This window comes from Zeugodacus cucurbitae, chromosome 5 (assembly GCF_028554725.1).
Source record: "Zeugodacus cucurbitae isolate PBARC_wt_2022May chromosome 5, idZeuCucr1.2, whole genome shotgun sequence".
Classification (NCBI taxonomy): domain Eukaryota; kingdom Metazoa; phylum Arthropoda; class Insecta; order Diptera; family Tephritidae; genus Zeugodacus; species Zeugodacus cucurbitae.
Window position 1 is genome coordinate 67908347 of NC_071670.1, and position 20023 is coordinate 67928369.

At 34.7% G+C, this 20023-nt stretch overlaps 2 protein-coding genes across 5 annotated transcripts in view; one reads left to right on the forward strand and one right to left on the reverse strand.

Annotated features, from left to right (window-relative positions):
- The window catches only part of Ddhd2_1 (mucin-17), a 61972-nt gene that overhangs the window by 11311 nt on the left and 30638 nt on the right, over positions 1 to 20023 (reverse strand). Inside the window, exon 1 of one of the 2 annotated variants that reach the window (XM_029039962.2) lies at positions 16411 to 16904. The exons of the other annotated variant lie outside the window; for it this stretch is intronic. Coding sequence (XP_028895795.2) covers positions 16411 to 16423 — 13 coding nt within the window. The 5' untranslated portion in view covers positions 16424 to 16904. Of the gene's footprint in view, positions 1 to 16410; positions 16905 to 20023 lie in introns of those variants that run through there. 2 annotated transcript variants of the gene reach the window in all.
- The window catches only part of LOC105211825 (uncharacterized), a 36923-nt gene continuing 30591 nt past the window's right edge, over positions 13692 to 20023 (forward strand). Inside the window, exon 1 of one of the 3 annotated variants that reach the window (XM_054230526.1) lies at positions 13692 to 13833. The gene's annotated coding sequence lies outside the window, so the exon portion shown is untranslated. Of the gene's footprint in view, positions 13834 to 17958; positions 18416 to 20023 lie in introns of those variants that run through there. The other 2 variants (XM_029039963.2, XM_029039964.2) reach the window with 2 other exon arrangements.

Sequence of the window (20023 nt, forward strand, 5' to 3'; positions counted from 1 at the left end):
CGCATGCTGCCAGAAAGATGGTCAAAAGTAGTAGTTTGCGACGGCCAATATTTTGAATAACATTTTTGTAACCGTTTTTATACAATAAAGCCTTAAATTTACAAAAAAAAAAAACGGCCGAAGCAAAGTTGTAGACCTAATAATTAGACTTTACTAAAATGCTTCGTTTCTGAAAGATAATTTATACAACTTTAAGTTTAATAAAAGTTCAATTTAAAAAAAAAAATTAAAAATTTGGACTGCATATTTAATAATATGTCAATTTGTACTAATTTGATTGTTTAAAATAAGTATAAATAATAATTAAACTTATTAATTGCAGTTAATAATAAATTATCCATAAACAACTAGTCCTTATTTTTCTGACCAAATTAGCGTTACACTTCAGAATTGATTAAAATCTTTCGATCTAGAAAATAATTAGTAATATAGTAAATTTCTAATTTTTAAATTTACAAAAACGAATTTTTGGTATACTTCAAGTCCTTGTCCGTACAAAAATCCGGTTCGGTAGACCCGACAACGGTGAGAACAACTTGGTTAATAATTTGGAAGTATTAAAATTTTCAAAAAAAATATATATAGTAACCGAATGAGGCACCTGGAGACCTGGACTGACCCACTTACTTAGACAATGAATTTTTATTTTAGTATACTACTAGTATTCTTGACGAGATTTAAAGAAGATTTGGTTCTGTGGAAAGACTCAATGCGATATCAAGAAAATAATAAAGCGCACTAATATTAATAAATTAATATAAACTGTTAGATATGGCAATATCAAACTCCTATTCACACAAAGAAAATGAAAATAATAAGCCAGATGGATGAGTGGTGGTGTATATTTAAAAAGCATTACTTAAATTCCAGTAGCTAAAACCGACAAAGGAGCCAAAGTAGCGGTAAGCGGATTGGTTATGTACAATATTTAATCATAAATAAAAATCAGCGTTCGAGAATAATAAATAAAGCGACAGCATTATTGCAGATAACGACAATTCCAGTGAACTGCAGCTTAGCTAATGAAGCCATTTGGGGCACTAACAGCGCCAAGAAATCCAAGACAAATATGTGTGTGTGTATGTGTTATTTATGCAAATCATCAGAATACCCACGTCCGCGTAAACATACAGAAATAAAAGTAAATAAAAAGTGAGCACTAGCTCGAAATGTGCAATGGGCACAAAAATGCTGCATAAGCAATGGCAATAGCAACAATCACAACAACAACGGCAGCATTGAAACAATGACACTTGTCATTATTGTTTTGGCTAAAAACGTGCTGCAGCTGTAGTGGCTTTGGCTTTATTGTACCGCATGTGTGTGTGTGTGTGTTTTTGCAAAGGCTTTTGTTTACTTTTCCGCAAAAGTATTTGTAAAATTTTTAGTTTCGTTGAAGTTACCTCGATCTTGAAACGTGCCGTGCAGACCAAAAAGAAATGCCTTCCAAAAACTACAAATTACAACAATAAAAGTAATTATTTACGAGTTGGTATGCATGTATGTATGTATGTGTGTGTGTGCTGACGTACGTTTTAAGTGCAAAAACGCATAAAACATAAACAAAGTGTTCACCAAAAATAAGCCCAGCAGAAGCACAGGTTTGTATGTGTGTGGCTCATTTGAATGCATATTGTGAAGCAGCAAGAGCAACGAAAACGATTTGCATCAAAAGTTGAAAAGGCTTATAAACTCAAAATAATAACAAAACAAAAAAAGAACACATCACAGAGAAATAAGTAAAGTTAGAATGATAATAAAAAATCATTCGTAAAAACATTTTAGTGCGTATATAAGTAGTTACCCGTTTGGAAACGGTGTATTTTTGAAACTATTCAAGTCGTTCTCAATAATTGCGTTTTCAAAAGAAAAATTACTTAAACAAATTAATGGAAACAAAAACAAGCAAGGAAAGGCTAAGTTCGGGTGCAACCGAACATTTAATACTCTCTCAATTTATTGATGTAATTTTATAAAAATAACACTATTCGACCCATATATTCGGCATAAAATTCAATAGAATAACGAAAATCTCACCATAAATAGTATATGGGGACTGAGGTAATTCCTAAACCAATTTCACTCGTTTTCACCACCAAGATACAATATATCGAAGACTATACGCTCACTTAATTTAATATTACCAATAATTGGAGGATGGGATCATGTGTAGAAGTTCACGCAAGTGAGGAAAGTTTTTGATTGTCACTCACTTGGGAGTGGCCAGAAACGATTCTTCTCCACATGGTTCAAGCAGCTCACGACTTCCGGTTTAGACCAAGTATCCTCTGGGTAGCCAACAGACATCCGTTTGAAGGCGAGCTAAAGTGAGAAGGCGAAGCCCGCTTATGCGGTTGTGCGTAGGGTTTGGGACCCACCACATAAAAACACCCCCCAATGAAAAATCTACGAAAGCCTCGGATGAGACACCCCCCTTTTGATGACGACCCCTGCAAACGTTTTAAGGATAATGATATAAGGGCATGCACCTGGAATGTCCGGACCCTTAATTGGGAAGGTGCCTCTGCCCAGCTGGTTGATGTCCTCATACGACTTAAGGCTGACATCACCGCCATCCAAGAAGTGCGATGGACGGGACAAGGACGGAAGAAGGGGGGTCCTTGTGACATCTACTACAGCGGCCATATAAAGGAGCGCAAATTTGGTGTTGGATTTGTGGTGGGAGAGAGACTCCGTCGCAGAGTCCTGGCATTCACCCCGGTGGATGAACGTCTAGCCACAATCCGCATCAAAGCGAGGTTCTTCAACATATCGCTGATTTGCGCCCACGCCCCAACGGAAGAGAAGGACGATGTGACCAAAGATGCTTTCTATGAGCGCCTAGAACGCACCTATGAGCGCTGCCCCCGCCATGATGTAAAAGTCGTGCTTGGTGATTTTAACGCCAGGGTGGGTAAAGAAGGTGTCTTTGGCACAACAGTCGGAAAATTCAGCCTCCATGACGAAACATCGCCAAACGGCCTGAGGCTGATCGACTTCGCTGGGGCCCGAAATATGGTCGTCTGTAGTACCAGATTCCAGCATAAGAAAATACATCAAGCTACTTGGCTGTCTCCTGATCGAAACACGCGGAACCAAATCGATCACGTTGTGATAGACGGAAGACATGTCTCCTGTGTTTTAGACGTGCGTACGCTCCGAGGACCAAATATAGACTCGGACCATTATCTGGTCGCAGCGAAGATACGCACCCGCCTCTGTGCAGCAAAGAATGCCCGTCAACAAACACAAGGAAGGTTCGACGTCGAAAAGCTGCAATCGCAACAGACAGCCACGAAATACTCTACTCGACTTGCACTCCTGCTCTCTGAGAGCACTCATCAGCATCTCGGTATAAGGGAACTGTGGAACGGCATCTCAAACTCACTGCGTACCGCTGCAGCCGAAACAATTGGTTTTCGGCAACGACAAAAAACAAGCTGGTACGATGAGGAGTGCCGTCTCGCAGCGGAGAGAAAACAGACTGCCTACCTCGCAACATTGCAAACGACCACAACACGTGCGGGATGGGATAGATACCGAGAGCTGAAGAGGGAAGCGAGACGCATTTGCAGACAAAAAAAGAAAGAGGCCGAAATGCGTGAGTACGAAGAGCTTGAGAAGCTGGCAGACAGAGGGAATGCTCGAAAATTTTATGAAAAAATGAAGCGACTTAACGAAGGTTTCAAGACCGGAGTCTCTACATGAGGAGACCAAGGTGGTAATCTGGTAACCGATGTCCAGGGCATACTGGGATTATGGAGGGAACACTTCTCCGACCTGCTGAATGGCAGTGAGAGTACAACACCAGGAGATGGCGAACCCGATCCCCCAATCGATGACGATGGAACAGATGTTCCATTACCCGACCATGAAGAAATTCGAATAGCAATTACCCGCTTGAAGAACAACAAAGCAGCGGGGGCCGATAGATTACCGGCAGAACTATTCAAATACGGCGGCGAAGAACTGATAAGGTGCATGCATCAGCTTCTTTGCAGAATATGGACGGAAGAAAGCATGCCTGACGATTGGAATCTCAGTGTGCTCTGCCCAATCCATAAAAAGGGAGATCCCACAATCTGCGCCAATTACCGTGGGATCAGCCTCCTAAATATCGCATACAAGGTTCTATCGAGCGTATTGTGTGAAAGACTAAAGCCCACCGTCAACAATCTGATTGGACCTTATCAGTGTGGCTTTAGACCTGGAAAATCGACAACTGACCAGATATTCACCATGCGCCAAATCTTGGAAAAGACCCGAGAAAAGAGGATCGACACACACCACGTTTTTGTCGATTTTAAAGCTGCTTTCGACAGCACGAAAAGGAGTTGCCTTTACGCCGCGATGTCTGAATTTGGTATCCCCGCAAAACTAATACGGCTGTGTAAATTGACGTTGAGCAACACCAAAAGCTCCGTCATGATTGGGAAGGACCTCTCCGAGCCGTTCGATACCAAACGAGGTTTCAGACAAGGTGACTCACTATCGTGCGACTTCTTTAACCTGATGCTGGAAAAAATTATAAGAGCTGCAGAGCTAAACCGAGAAGGTACAATCTTCTACAAGAGTGTACAGCTCCTGGCGTACGCCGATGACATTGATATCATCGGAAGCAACAACCGCGCCGTTTGTTCTGCTTTTTCCCGCATGGATAAGGAGGCGAAGCGAATGGGTCTGGAGGTGAATGAGGACAAGACGAAATATCTCCTGTCATCAAACAAACAGTCGGCGCATTCGCGTCTTGGCTCCCACGTCACTGTTGACAGTCATAACTTCGAGGTCGTAGATAATTTCGTATACCTGGGAACCAGCATCAACAACACGAACAATGTCAGCCTCGAAATCCAGCGCAGAATAACTCTTGCCAACAGGTGCTACTTTGGACTGAGTAGGCAATTGAACAGTAAAGTCCTCTCTCGACGAACCAAAATCAAGCTCTACAAGTCGCTTATCATTCCCGTCCTGCTTTACGGTGCAGAAGCTTGGACGATGTCAACATCAGATGAGACGACACTAGGAGTTTTCGAGAGGAAAATTTTGCGCAAGATTTATGGTCCTCAGAACATGGGAACGGCGAATACCGCAGACGATGGAACGATGAGCTGTACGAGTTATACGACGACATTGACATAGTTCAGCGAATAAAAAGACAGCGGCTACGCTGGCTAGGTCATGTTGTCCGAATGGACGAAAACACTCCAGCCCTGATAGTGTTCGATGCAGTACCCGCCGGAGGAAGCCGAGGAAGGGGAAGGCCTCCACTCCGTTGGAGGGACCAGGTGGAGAGCGACCTGGTTACACTTGGGATCTCCAACTGGCGCCGAACTGCGAAGGAGAGAGACAGGTGGCGCACTATCGTCGATTCGGCTATAACCGGCTAAACGGTTGCAACGCCAATCACATACATACAATAATTAGGTATATGGGATCTGGGGGAAATTATGACCCGATTTTAAAAATTTTTGGTACACAGACAAACTGTTATAAGAAAAAATTCAGAGTAAATGAGTAACAGTAAAATATCTGAGAGATTTACCCAGATTTTCGGTGAGCAATTACCCTTAGGAACCGAGTTCTTCATGTTCGTATCAGGGGCCTTGAAAAGTCATGGTCCGATTTTGACAATTTTTCCACAAGTGATGTCACAGCTCAAATACAGTATTTGTGTATAGTTTTATTCCGATATCTCATTCCTAATGTATATATTATAAAGTGAACGAATCAGATGTTCCGTGTCATCAGTGTCAAGAAAGTGTTATATACCGAATTTCATTAAAATCGGTCGAGTAGTTCTTGAGATATGGTTTTTGACCCATAAGTGGGCGACTCTCAGTGCAGTTTCTTTCTGATATATCTTCTGTAAAATTTAGTGTTTCTGACGTTGTTGATTAGTGAGTTAACGCACTTTTAGTCATTTTCAACGTAACCTTTTTATGAGGGGTGGGCATGGTTATTATCCGATTTATTTCATTTTTGGACTATATAAAGAAATCGCTAAAAGAAGCGACTGCAGAAAGTTTGGTTTATAGATATGGATTGTAAGATACATACAAAAAAAAAACTATTTTGGGGGTCACGCCCACTTAAAAAAAAAAATTATATCCAAATGTGCCCCTCCCTAATGCGATCCTATGTTCCAAATTTTATTTTCATAATTTTATTTATGGCTTAGTTATGACACTGTATAGGTTTTCGGTTTTCGCCATTTTGTGGGCGTGGCAGTGGACCGATTTTGCAACTTAGAAAGCAATCTCCTCAGGATGCAAATGAATATGTGTTCCAAGTTTCATTAAGATATCTTAATTTTTACTCAAGTTATCGCTTGTACGGACAGACATCCGGATTTCAACTCCACTCGTCATCCTGATCATTTATATATATATAAAACCATATCTAAATCGAGAGTATAAAGATATTCTATAGTTGCCAACATTTTTCAAAGAACTGGAAGATTTTAAACTCATTCCCGTTATGAATAAAGCATCCTGTAAGGACTGGGGATCATTACACGATTGAATTTAGAGAAAATGTGGCAAATAGATGACGCAATGGTTACTCCTTTAGAATAGTTTTATTGTTGTTGTAACAGTCCTATTCGTTCCCAGACCATGCCTGTCGAGTAAAAAATATACAAATTCTTTCCAGAATATAACTATATATAATATAATTCTAAGCACATGAGTTGTAATCTCACAAAAAAAAAACTTTTCGACGGTGTTTGCCAAGGTTTAGTACTAAGGTAACATGTTGGCTATTTTTATGAAAACATTAATTTAAAAAGTGAACATAATTGGAACTTTTCATAATTTTAATTCATAATTGAAATAAACCACACCATTTCCTACTGGGTAGCTGCCAACCCCCTCTCACATGTGACACTTACTTATACCTTGATATAAGTACTGTCTACTCCTTTTCCCTTTTGTGCTTTAGTTTTTCTTATTATTTCGTACTTCGTCAGAAGGAAGTGTGCGCATCGAGTTTGATTCTTTTCTTTGTTTTTGTTTTAGTTAATTTTAATAAACCGCGTCCAATTAGGAACTGCCCGCACGCGATGTACATTTTTATTAAACAGACACATATTTACATATTATTTTATTATTCTGTTTCACATAATTTGTTTGCGCTGCCGTTTTCGAATTTTAGCAATGCAAATTGGTTTTTTCTGCGCTCAAATGAAAAGTGCACATACAGCCATGCATACACATATGTATGTATAAGAGTACATACGTATGTACGTGTCTACGCTCACATATGCATATTTAAATATGTACATTCATGCAATATAAATTAGCAGAATACAATGAACTTTCGCCACTTCTGAAGTGTTCCGTTTTTATTGGTGTCAGGAACCGTACAGAAGGTCTGCGGTCACAGACTGTCCGTTGGCACTAATTTTTCAAATACAATATTCAATACGATTCAAGTGCGTTCAAACGCTTCAAATTTTCTGCAATGAAACTAGAAATTTCACAGGTAGGAGCATGCCAGCTTTTATTTAACATAAAATTTTAAGAAATATGAAATCTTTGTCTAAATTTTTGTTAAAGAAATACAATGGAACTTCTCTAACTCGAATCAACATAATCCACAAAAAAACTTCGAATTAGAGAGACTTCGAGTTATAGAATTTTCTGAATTCCAGAGAATTTCAAGTTATGGAGATCTTCGAGTTATAGAAGTTCGAGTTATGGAAGTTCCACTGTAGTAGATCGGTCTGAACTTCGAAAAAAACCAAACCGCATGTTTTTTGGAATGTAGAGAATGTTAATTTTGTGTAAAATTTTAGACTCTTAACTCCACTCAAACTCGACTCATAAACTCCAATTTTTAACTCGAGTTTAAGGTAGAACCCAAACAACAACAGCAACCCAATTTTAAATTATATAAAAGCCTATTTTCTTAAACACTATAATTATTAATGAATTCAAACCTTAAACTCGAGTTTATGGGAATCTTCAACAAATACACAAACTCAGTTTCAAATCATTCAAAGTGTGATTTCTTTTAAAACCTTCGATGTACTTATAAACTCAATACTTAAACTCGAGTTTATGCCATGCTTGAACTTGAGTTAATCCTATACCAAACCTGAGCAAAAACCACATACCCAGTTTCATAGATATCAATAAGTATTTTAAACACGCTAATATATCAATAACCTCAAGTTTTAAACTCGAGTTTATGAAGTAACTTGAACAAAACCCTAATGCTGTTTTATAAAAAAAGCCAAGCCTCTTTAATGTTCCTTTGCATTCGTAAATTCAAAACTTAAACTCGAGTTTAGGCCGCAACTCATTGAAGTAGTTGTTTAACGATACACTAAAGTACAAATTAATAATTTTTGTAAACTAGCAATCAATTAAATATAGAGGTTACTCAGGGGTTTCTTACTAGCTAATTCTACATAAAGACAGTTATCGATAAGTCTCCCCTCTGCACTCTGCTCCACAATTGCTAAAACTTGTGTCTGCTGAAGCAACATTTTGCTGTGACAAAATTAATGGCAATTTGTTGTTGTTGGTTGAACATTTTACAATGTAATACATATCACTTAGCTAAACATTGTTTAAACATTTGAGTTTGGCAAATGCAACTACATTCAATTATACGAAATATGTAACTGACTGACTGATAAATCGTTAAAATTTGAGACGCAAACAGGTAATAATTGTGTAACAACAGCAAGCAAATACAACTGTTAATATATACATATGTATGTATGTATTTGTAAGTATGTGTGTGTGTGTGAGCCTTTGGCGTTAAGTGACTAACATTGTTTTTTTAGCAGGAGATTACTCTGTGGACAATTGAGTAATTTATTGACATGCGAATGTCGGACTGACAAGTAACAAAAGCCATAAAGTAAATATGGAGTCATCGAAAATTTCCAATATTTACATGTACAAATGTGTATATATGTATAACTTTGTGCTAAGTTCTGTTTGCCGCTGCTGACGTGTGCAATTCAGTATTCATGTATTTACTTATATATACATATCTATAATCTTTTCTGGACTTTTTAATGTTTAACACCTTTTGAGAAATGTACTAGAAACATAACTGTTTAAACCAATATGACACGCCTTCAACGCAGACGAGTACTTAGTACTGAAAATAAATGAAAACGCGTTATTCCCCATGACTATACCGCTGAATAAGCCGAAAATATGACTAAAAAAATTTCTGATTATGAATTTGTTACGAAATGTACAAATTTCTTTTAAATTACAAAAAAAAACAAGACACAAATAAATTCGACAAATAAAATTTAAATTTTTTTTATACTCTCGCAACAAAGTTGCTAGCAACAAAGTTGCTAAAGAGAGTATTATAGTTTTGTTCACATAACGGTTGTTTGTAACACCCAAAGCTAAACGAGTTAGATATAGGGTTATATATACCAAAGTGATCAGGGTGAAGAGTGGAGTTCAAATCCGAATGTCTGTCTGTCCGTCCGTTCGTCCGTCTGTGCAAGCTGTAACTTGAGTAAAAATTAAGATATCTTAATGAAACTTGGAACACTTATTTCTTGGCACCATAGGAAGGTTGCTTTCGAAAATGAGCAAAATCGGACCACTGCCACGCCCACAAAATGGCGAAAACCGAAAACACATAAAGTGCCATAACTAAGTCATTAATAAAGCTATGGCAATAAAATTTGGTATGAAGGATCGCACTATGAAGGGGCATATGTGGATGTAATTTTTTGAGGAAGTGGGCGTGGCCCCGCCCCCAAATAGGTTGTTTGTACATATCTCGGAAACCAATAGAGCTATATAAACCAAATTTTCTGCAGTCGTTTTTTTAGCCACTTCTTAATACATTCCAAAAATGAAAGAAATCGGATAATAACCACGCCCACCTCCCATACAAAGGTTAGGTTGAAAATTACTAAAAGTGGGTTAACTTACTAACGAAAAACGCCAGAAACACTAAATTTTACATAATAAATGGTAGATGAAAACTGCACTCAGATTTTTTTACAAAATGGAAAATGGGCGTGGCGTCGCCCACTTATGGGTCAAAAACCATATCTCAGGAACTACTCGACCGATTTCAATGAAACTTGGTTTGTAATAGTTTACTTACATGCCAATAATATGTTGTGAAAATAGGCCAAATCGCTTCACAACCATGCCTACTTCCTATATACTAGAACTTTGAAGACAATCTGAATTGTTTACTTTACAATATATAAAATAAGAACTAGTGAAGATATCGGTGCAGAACTTTGCACAAATACTATGTTTATAGTGTGGCAGCCCCATTCTAAAAATCGCCGAAATCGGACCATAGGTTTTTAAGGCCCCATATATCGAACACGAGGACCTCGGTGCTTCTAACCTAATATTATGGTTTCCAACTTTCAATGGACGTTATACAATATATATGACGAATATGTGGGTCAAATTGTGTATTTTATAATTATATAATATAAATAAAGTTAAATAAATAAATTGCGAGAGTATAAAATGTTCGGTTACACCCGAACTTAGCCCTTCCTTACTTGTTACATATATTTTTTTATATTATCCCCTTGATTATGCGCGGATGAGTGGAAAATATTATTACAAAAAAACTTATGAATATTAGTTTTTTATTTCTTTAATTGTTATTATTCTTATTTATGTAAAATAATTTAATTTTTAATTTCTTTGTTTAATTCTTACCATATTTTTTAATTATCCCTTATATTTTTATTAATATTTTTTTTTTTATTATTTTAAAAGATTAGTTTTTTATTTTTAAAAATTATTTTTCTATTTTAATCATAAACTCAATTTGCAAGCATATTCCTTTTATTCCCCCAAAAATTTCGAAATTTCTTTACCAGCTCTGCTCTTTATGATGTCATATCCAAAAGCTAAACATACGAAAAAAATTCAAATTATTTCTTCTTTTTTACGCTGAAATTCCTACCTTTCCTTTTAAATCACGCGTAAATACCCTTTTTACGCCAAACATAATAATTTAGCTCGACCGCAAACAGAAATAAACGGTAGCCACGATCGCATCACAACAAAAAAATAAAAATAAAAAATATTTAAAAGAAATAAAATAGCAGACAAACACAATTACTCGTTTATATTCGCACATGCCCAACAACGGTCAATTCAAGCTGCAGACAGACGAACTCGAAGCAATCATAAATTTGTGATTTACAAAAAAAAAACCGGCTAAAAAGTGGAGAAAAATTGCAGCTGTTCGCCAAAATCGAGGCAAAAAGCAACAAGACAACTCAAAGAGAAAAAATAACAATAAAAACTTGCATCTCACCGGCTTGTGTTGACCGCATGCGCAGCACGCGCTTAAAAGCATGCCTTAAAAAAGGAATAAGGAAAGCAGCATGAAATACAAACATACAAACAAAAGCATAAATGAGCCGAAAAAAGGCTAAACCGCAACACAAACAGCAGCCAAAAAGCTTTTAACATTGGACACATAAAAAAAAAACTCACTGGGTTGTACCTTTGATATAACGCAAATTTATGACGGTCTGACGGTCTAGGTAGCACTTCTTTGGAAGCTTTGTTAAAACAATTTTGTTCACTTATTATTTTTTTGCAAATTTATTATTATTTTTTAAATTTTTTTCAAATAAATTTTACGTCCATTGTTTTGCCCAACAAATACCACAAACATTATACTCATACATACATACATATATGTTTCGCAGTAATCTCAAAGCCTCAAAGAAATTTCAAAACAAAAACAAGAGACGAAAAAAAAACAAATGATGCTTCCAAAAAAATTCCAAAACAATTAACACAAGAGCAGAAGCGCAAGAGCCATCAGCAGTTGAGAAGCTGCACGATTTCATTAGGCATTCGAGTAGCCGCCGTCGAGGTAGCGCAGCCCTCCAGACTGCCCGGAGGTGTTAGTTGAGTGTGCTTTATTCGTTTTGCGGTTCAAATCATTAAAAATACTCTTATGTAGAAAAAAATAGACCTAAAATGGAGTGAGCCAAAAGGAATTCCGTATTGAAAAAATACCTTAAATTGCACACAATTCATTACTTTTCATTATTGTTTTTGTTTTTATTTTTATTTTTGTTTGGAGTTCAAGATATGTAAATTTAGGAATTTAAGCGGTAGAGATTTTTTTTGGGCAGCTAATTGCTTCGACCTTAAGATATGAGAGGAATATACGAGGTATTTTATGTGTATGAATTGTCAATGTCAAAATCCTGATGCAAATCTAACAAATATTATTGCGAGATCTAATAAATGAGGGTTTCATAAATAAAAAAAAAACAGACGAATGCTTTTGTGGAATCGATCTTTTCGTAGCTGATAATGAGACAATGAAGCGTGCACTAGATTCCATTTTAATAGTGCGATATTTCGAAGCTAAAGCTGACAATTTATGCCTGTCAGAGTGAAATGTCAAATTCGACCTACTTTGGGGGTATTGATGATGGAGGCTGGGTAACGAAAAACAAATCATAATAAACAGTTTTTTTCGAAGTTTTGCGAGGGAACCGTACTTTTTAAAATCCGACTGCAATCGACTTAAGATATTAGCAATAGTCAAAAGACTACTGCAGCAGACAAAAAAGGTAGTTTTGAAATAAAATTCTTCAGAAGTGGAATTCGAGCGTACAGCAATCTCTATCCATATATCTAAGAAAAACACAGCGACATAAATGTTTTAACAAAAGCGTTGGATTTTTAGCTAGCAGATGATTCATTTCAAACCAACAATGCCAGCTAATCTTTGTAAAGTACCAGTACATTTCAGGTCTAAATTGTAATTTCCGAAGCACAACGGAAATGGCGTCAGCATATATACCACATTGTTATTGTTTCTTTTCTATTTTTTTTTTGAAAATTACAACATAAATAAATATATAATACTTGTCTCCCTTTTAATTTTTAGTATCTGCCATATCTAGTATTCTTATCAACGGGGCTTTCAATGGCAAGCATTTTATGTCAAAAGCCACTCCTTAAAAAAAAAACGGAGAAAACCTTGTAGCAAGTGGACTCAGGTGTAGGGCAAATATGCCGCAATAGGCGAGCAAATATGTACATAAAATGTTGCCAGCTTATTTGCTAACGAATTTACAGTGTCATTTTAAATGAAATCGAAATTAAAATAAATTGCCAAGTGAGACGCACAAAAAGCCTGACGACAGGTGTGAACGGTGTTTAGTCGCCGATTAGTGAGCGTTAAGAAAGGTCTCGTGGATAATTACGAAAATAAATGAATGGTGAAGTGCGCGAATTTTCGAATGATCTTGTGATTATTGTAACGGAAAGTACCAAAGTTTGGTGAAAAAATATTGTATAAATAAAAAAATATTGTATAAATGATATTGTATAAATAAAAAAATAAAATAATAAAAAAAATTATTATAATAAAAAAATATTATATTGACAGCAAAATTTTTTACAATATTTAAAAAAATATATATACATACATGGAAAAAAGTGCTGAACTGGAATTATGAAGTGTTATTTCTTTAAAATTAAAAATTTATTACAATAATAATTATTATTTTTTTGTCATATTTGTTAAAGGTGTGCATATAGTAAATTATTATTTTGAGCCAAGTTCAAAAACACGCTTTTGTGCACATTCCATAACAAAAAAAATAAATAAAGGATCGAAATTGCAAAAAATTTAATTTATCATCTAAAAAGAATTTAAATAATAAAACGCAAATATTTAATATTTATTACAATTTATTGCAGTTTAACGTAAATCATTTCACGTTTTATCGCAAAATATTCAATACTACGTTCGAAAAGCAAGCAAGCGACGCTTGAGCTTTTGAGTGCAACAAACTAAGTTCGAACAAAAGGTGTTAATTGTCTACAGGTATGCATAACAACGTACTATAAACACACATTTAAATAAAAAAAGAAAACAATAATAATATTATAATTATAGCTATAATTCATTAAGATTATTTATTCGCCTCCTTTCGAGCCCTTCTTTACGGTTTTTGCATAATAAACATATTAAGACTGTCATTATTCTATTGAGAAAACTTGATTTATAGTGGCGTGTTGCGTTTTTTACAAAAATTTTGCCATAAAGTCACATGTTTAGCGCGATTTTAAGCTTAATGAACCGGTTACTTGTGATTTGTAAAGTTTTTTAAAGAAACATATAATTTCTTTTTTATTAATTTTAATAAAAATTGGTTCTGTCAAAAATTGCAATTTTGAAGAAAGAGGTTTGATCCTCTTCAAGATCGGGTGCTATTCAGATTACCGAAAACGTACAAGTCAATTTCTTTAAGACGATTGGTTTCAAAATCGTATAACTTGGGATTGCTGATCACAAATTTGATACTAATATATTAAAAATAATAATAATGGGTTAAATTTATATTTCTTTGATTTTTTGATTTAAAGGTCACAAGATCCATGTAAAAATATATGGATACGAAAGGAAAAGTAACTTTAAAACTTGTGAATTAAAATTGAATATGATTTTTGAAAAGAAAATCCTATCGGAACAAAAAAAATTTGCCAATTTTGTAAAAATAAATCTTATTCAGAATTTTATTTTAATATAAAAATATTATTAAATCAAATTGGTTTAAGAAAGATAACAGCCATGATTAAAATAGATAGAGAAAACTTAACTTAATCTTATTAGGTCTACAACTTTGCTTCCGCCGTTTTCTTTGCAAATTTAATTTTTTTTTTGTATAAAAACGGTTACAAATATCGATAAGCCTCAGCCGCACTTTTCTTGGAATTAAAAAAGAAAAGCAAAATTTCCCGCAAATGTGTCTCCAATGTGGCTCAAAAAGTGACATTTTCAGTTGAGAATAAGTTTGGGATGCAAACAGATCTCGACAAATATTTTGTTGGGTTAATGTTGACACAAATGTCCAAGATCGATATAAAACGATTTAATCGCTTTAATCTACCAGTGCTTGACCCTAGAGACATCTATTGGAAAACGATGGAAACAAAGTTGTAGACCTAATACTTAAATTCTTCTCACTTCCCTAATGAGAATTTTACATTTCACTACAAAAAACCTACAACGACAAAAACAACAGAAAAATGTAAGCATTTAATGTTTATTTGTTTAAAGTAAATTAGCATTTATTTTGTTATTACTTTAATTGTCTTTTCAATTATTATATTTAGCAGTTGTTAATGCGTGAATGAGATTTGCGCAAAACTTTGTTTATTTACATGACAGTTTTGGCTTTAATTATTTATGGGTAAAGCAAGTGTACACGAAATAAAATTAAAATTTGCAATATTGCCATTTTTACATTTCTTGATTTTATCTTTTCTGCTTACATTGCTTACATTTGTAATTAATTATTAAATAAATATTGCGAATTTTATGTATTTTTGTTTTCAAAATCCTGTTTGTTTTCCATTGACTTTGATTTCCTTTTATACACATTTGCTTGCACCTTTAATTGGCTTTTGTGCCAGAATAAGAACTCTAAATATGGAAATTAATAAATTTTATGCCAGACTGCATTTTGGAGGCAAATACTGCAAGTTTAATGTTATTAATAAACTCAAGTTTGTGAATTTCCTTTTTCTGCAATATTAATAATGGAAATAAATTAAGAATTTTACAATTTTATTGGTGTTGCGCAGTTTTGATACTAAATATACTTTGAACTGAATTAACAAAATAATCAACAGTGCTGGAAATGTAAGTGCTGTATCGTGGCTCTGTAATGAACATATAAAACCGAGCTCGCCACTCACATGAACACGCACATACATATTACATATGTACATATGTAAAAGAACTCAGCATCTAAAAGAACTTACAGCTCGTTGATATTTGCACTCAAGAGCTTCAGTACGAATTTCGAAATATAAATTGGACATATGTATATTTTAAATTGTATATATTTTTTTAAACAAGAGAATCAAAAAATTTGATCGTGATGAAATTTCGTTGCGTAACACATTTTCGTTGCAGTCACTTTAAAATATTTTTTAATGATATTTAAATGTATTCCACACCAATAATGCATTGATTTTAATTTGGAATTTTTCTGCGGTCATGTAAATCATATTCAATATTCCACTCACACATACGCGACGACCACCCAAGTATTGTTGGCATAATATTGCATTTGAGTTAAAACATCCCACCGGAAAGTGATTTTGTATTTGTGTGTCTGGAGGCGCACGTGCGCCATAACCACTTTCTCACTATTAATTTAAACGTTTTCCGCCAGCCGAGTACAATAAGAAGAAGAAGAGAAAAATGCAAAAATCGCCTGCGCAAATTATCTGCTGCCACAATAACGGGTGATAGCAGCAACGCAGATGATTTGCTTAATAAATTTTTGTGCACTTTTTGTTTAGGCCACACAAATCGAATCAATCAACGCGGCAACAAGTCACTGTCAATACAAAAACCACACACACACACAGAAACACTTGCGCTATTTACCTGTAACTTGCATTTTGACGAGTGCTTGTGATGTCCACGTGTGGTTGTTGTTTTTCGTTGTCTTTGCCGCTGCTCGTTGTGTTGCTGTTGCACTGGGTGCAGTTGCTGCCACCAATAAATATTTGTAGCTGCCCAAAGTGACTGCGAACCAGCTACATAGTCAGACACAGACATTTAAGTTATGCGCGAGCAAGCGAAAAAATGCAAGCAAAGCACAACAACAACAAAAACAAGAAATAGTCATAAAAAACCATAATAATAACACAAATATTTCGCAGCGCGGCGTGGCGGCGCTCTGTGTTGTCACAGTCACCAGTGGAGCAGCTGTCGAGCAGCTAAGCTCTGCGCTGTGAGTGTGACGCGCTCACTTGTTCCGACACTTTGGCGCTCGCTGAAAACACGCTCCGCAAACACGAAAACGCATACACTTGACAGGCTTTTCGGCACAACGCCGCCGCCACCGCCACCGCAACAACAACATCACTGTTGATCTATCATAGCCAGTTAGGCGCTCAGTCGCCAAACCAGCGGGCAGCCAAGCAAGCTTTTCATGAGCAGCAGCGACGCAGCACGCTCGTGCGCTCACTCACAGCTGCTGTGCGCTGAACTCTTGCTTTCAATTTCAGTTTCATTCCAGACTTTGCCGCGCGCACATTTTTCGAATTCTCGGCTTCGCAAATGCGCCAAATACGAGCACGTACATATAACTGAATAAATTTGAAAAAGCCAACAAAAAATAAAATAAAAAACAAAAACAAATTAAAGCAACAAATACCAAACAGCCGTTGTTGTGTGGTAGCCAGTTCAGTGAGTTAGACGAATCGAATGTCGATTGGTATGATAATTTACGCTTACTCGCCGCTTCGAGTGCCATGATATTTACGATTTTTGTTTTGTTTTTGCCAGCATTTTATTGAGCTTGTGTTTTACAACATTAACAACAACAACAAAAAACAAACAAACAAATGCCATGTAAATTATTAGTACAAAAAATAAGTGTTTAAATAATCGAATGCAAAGCAAGCGTGTACAATTTAATTAAACTGGCACAAATTCAAACGCATTAATTTGCACAAGTACATGTGTACATACATACATACATCCATATGTGAGAGTATGTGTGTGATTGTGTTATAATATTTGCATGCATTTTTGTGTTTGCAAAAATTCTTGGCGAAAATCAATAAATTCTGCGTTCAATTAAAGCAGCAGCAACATTTTTGAGATACTACAACAACAGTGTGATTGTAGGAAAAACCTAGCGCTCATAGCGTAATACGAGTTTGTGTCTTAAGTCTTTTGTGTGTGCGCACTGACTCCAGCCTGTTGCTGGTCGTCGCGTGTGTTTTTGACTTGTTTTTATTTTTCTTTTTGCAAACGTGACATTTCACGCGCGTTCTCATAATAAAAGTTCAAATGTCAAGCAGATAAACAACAACAAAAAGAATTGTAAATTACAACCAAATTCCAAAAAAAAAATCCAAAACAAATATAAATAAAAAATTTTTAAATAAAAAAATATTTAAAACAAAAACAAAGCACGCGAAAATATTAAAATTAGTGACAACAGCTAAAATCAACAAACTTCCGTAGTAAACAAATCAAAAGTGTCATTAAGTGTCAAATAGTCAGCGTCATCTGATAGGCAGCAAATTGCTTTTACAGTTAAAATTACAAAAAGCGTAATAATAACAAAACAACAATAAAAAAAAACGAAATAAAGCAACAATAAACATAGCGGTAGTGATCAGCAAAAATTTAGTTTAATAACTGTAAACAAGTGGAAATTATCAGTTGTAAAACGTTGACGCTGTTTTTTTTTTCATTTAGAAATATATTAAAAAAAAAGTTGAATTTAATTGAAAAAGCCCGCATATGTATGATTTTGACTTATTAAACGTACAACAAAGCATTACATTAATCAACTTAATTCGCTAAGCAGCTATAAAAAGGTAATAACCGTGGAACAATAAATGTAATTAAGTGTATTGCACGGTCAATAAAGGTAATAATTTGCTGCATAAACATGCATACATACATATATACAAGTGTACATATGAGCAAATTATACATACAAACATACCTACAATGTGTAAGGTAAACAATTTAAAGTAAAGCTGGTGCCTTAGATATTATGCTGAATGTATTATTTGCAAATATGTATGGCTCTAATTAATTAAATACATATGTGAGGGCAATTAGACAGTCATTGAACATGAATCGAGGTTTTTCGCTTTTTTCTTTTAATAAACCACATAAGTGCTCATTTACTACACTTGAAAAATTCTTAAAAATTACGTGGTATGTTCAGAAAATAACGGGAATTTTTGTTTTTTGACAAAAAGTATTTATTCATTCGTATACATTAATGTTGTCGCCTTCAAAATTTTATCGTATTTCGGTGCATGTATATACACATACAAAACTTTTGACAATTGATTTCTCAAAACCTACGAAATTTTAAATTTTCCAATTCCTGCTATTTTTTGAACACAGCACACACTTTTAAGTAAAAATTCGAAGCTATTTCAAACTGGAAATGCACTTTTCTGCAACTTAATTATATATATAATTATCTTAGTCAAAGTTTTGATTTTTTGATCCGAACCATATTTCATTACGGTTTAATGTTTCTTTTCGAAAAAATTTTCATCCGTTAGCTGGATAGTATGATGTAAGGAACTGGAAAAGAACCCAAATTGTATCTCATACTGGAATGTCAACTCAATAATATTTAACAAAGCTATTTGGGAAATTGCAACAACAACAATGACAATCAATATTTATTTCTATTAATGAATACATAATTATCATCCTTTTCGGTTACTAAGAATCGGACATTAGTATAAGTTCCGTAGAAGTTTTTTATAAAATTATTTAGAGTGTGTTAGAGAGAGTGTAGTGAATGAAGTACCAAAAAACAAACAGAGCAGATGATATTAATTAATTTATTAAAAAAATGTCAGCAAATTATATTTTAGGAACTTTAATGTAAATTAAAATATTCATAACTAACTTAATTATTTTATGAAGTTTAATTGTATAAAATATGCGATTTTTTTAGTTATTAGTAAATATTTCAATATTCTCTGAAAGTGAACCTAACCTTAAAACTTACTTAAAGTTGACTGGCAGCCCAAAGCAGTGTAATAAAAATATTTAAATCTAATTGGTAAATGAAATTTTCATTTTTTTTAACTCCAAAATTTTTATTAATTTTCTTTATTTATATTTAATTTAATAAATTACAAAAAACCATTTTCAAAAAATAATTTTTTTATAAATTTTTATATAAAGAGCACTGAGTCAAGTTTAGTACTAGTATTTGAATATTTGAATCAGCAACACAATTTGCGACTTTACCACAGGCACATTGGCAGTTGCAAAATAAAAAAATCAAGAAATGTGTGTGTGTGTGTAGCATGTATGAATTTTCGAATTTTTGAAAATCAAATAATTCACACATAAATCTGCACACAAAATGCTAAGGCGTTTGCGCAAACTCACTAGCAGGTAATAAATAAGTGGAAAGGCGGCAAGTGAAGTACATAAATATACAAAATAAAAGAGAGAAACAACATAACTCTTCAACTACAAGTACTTCAGGCAAAAC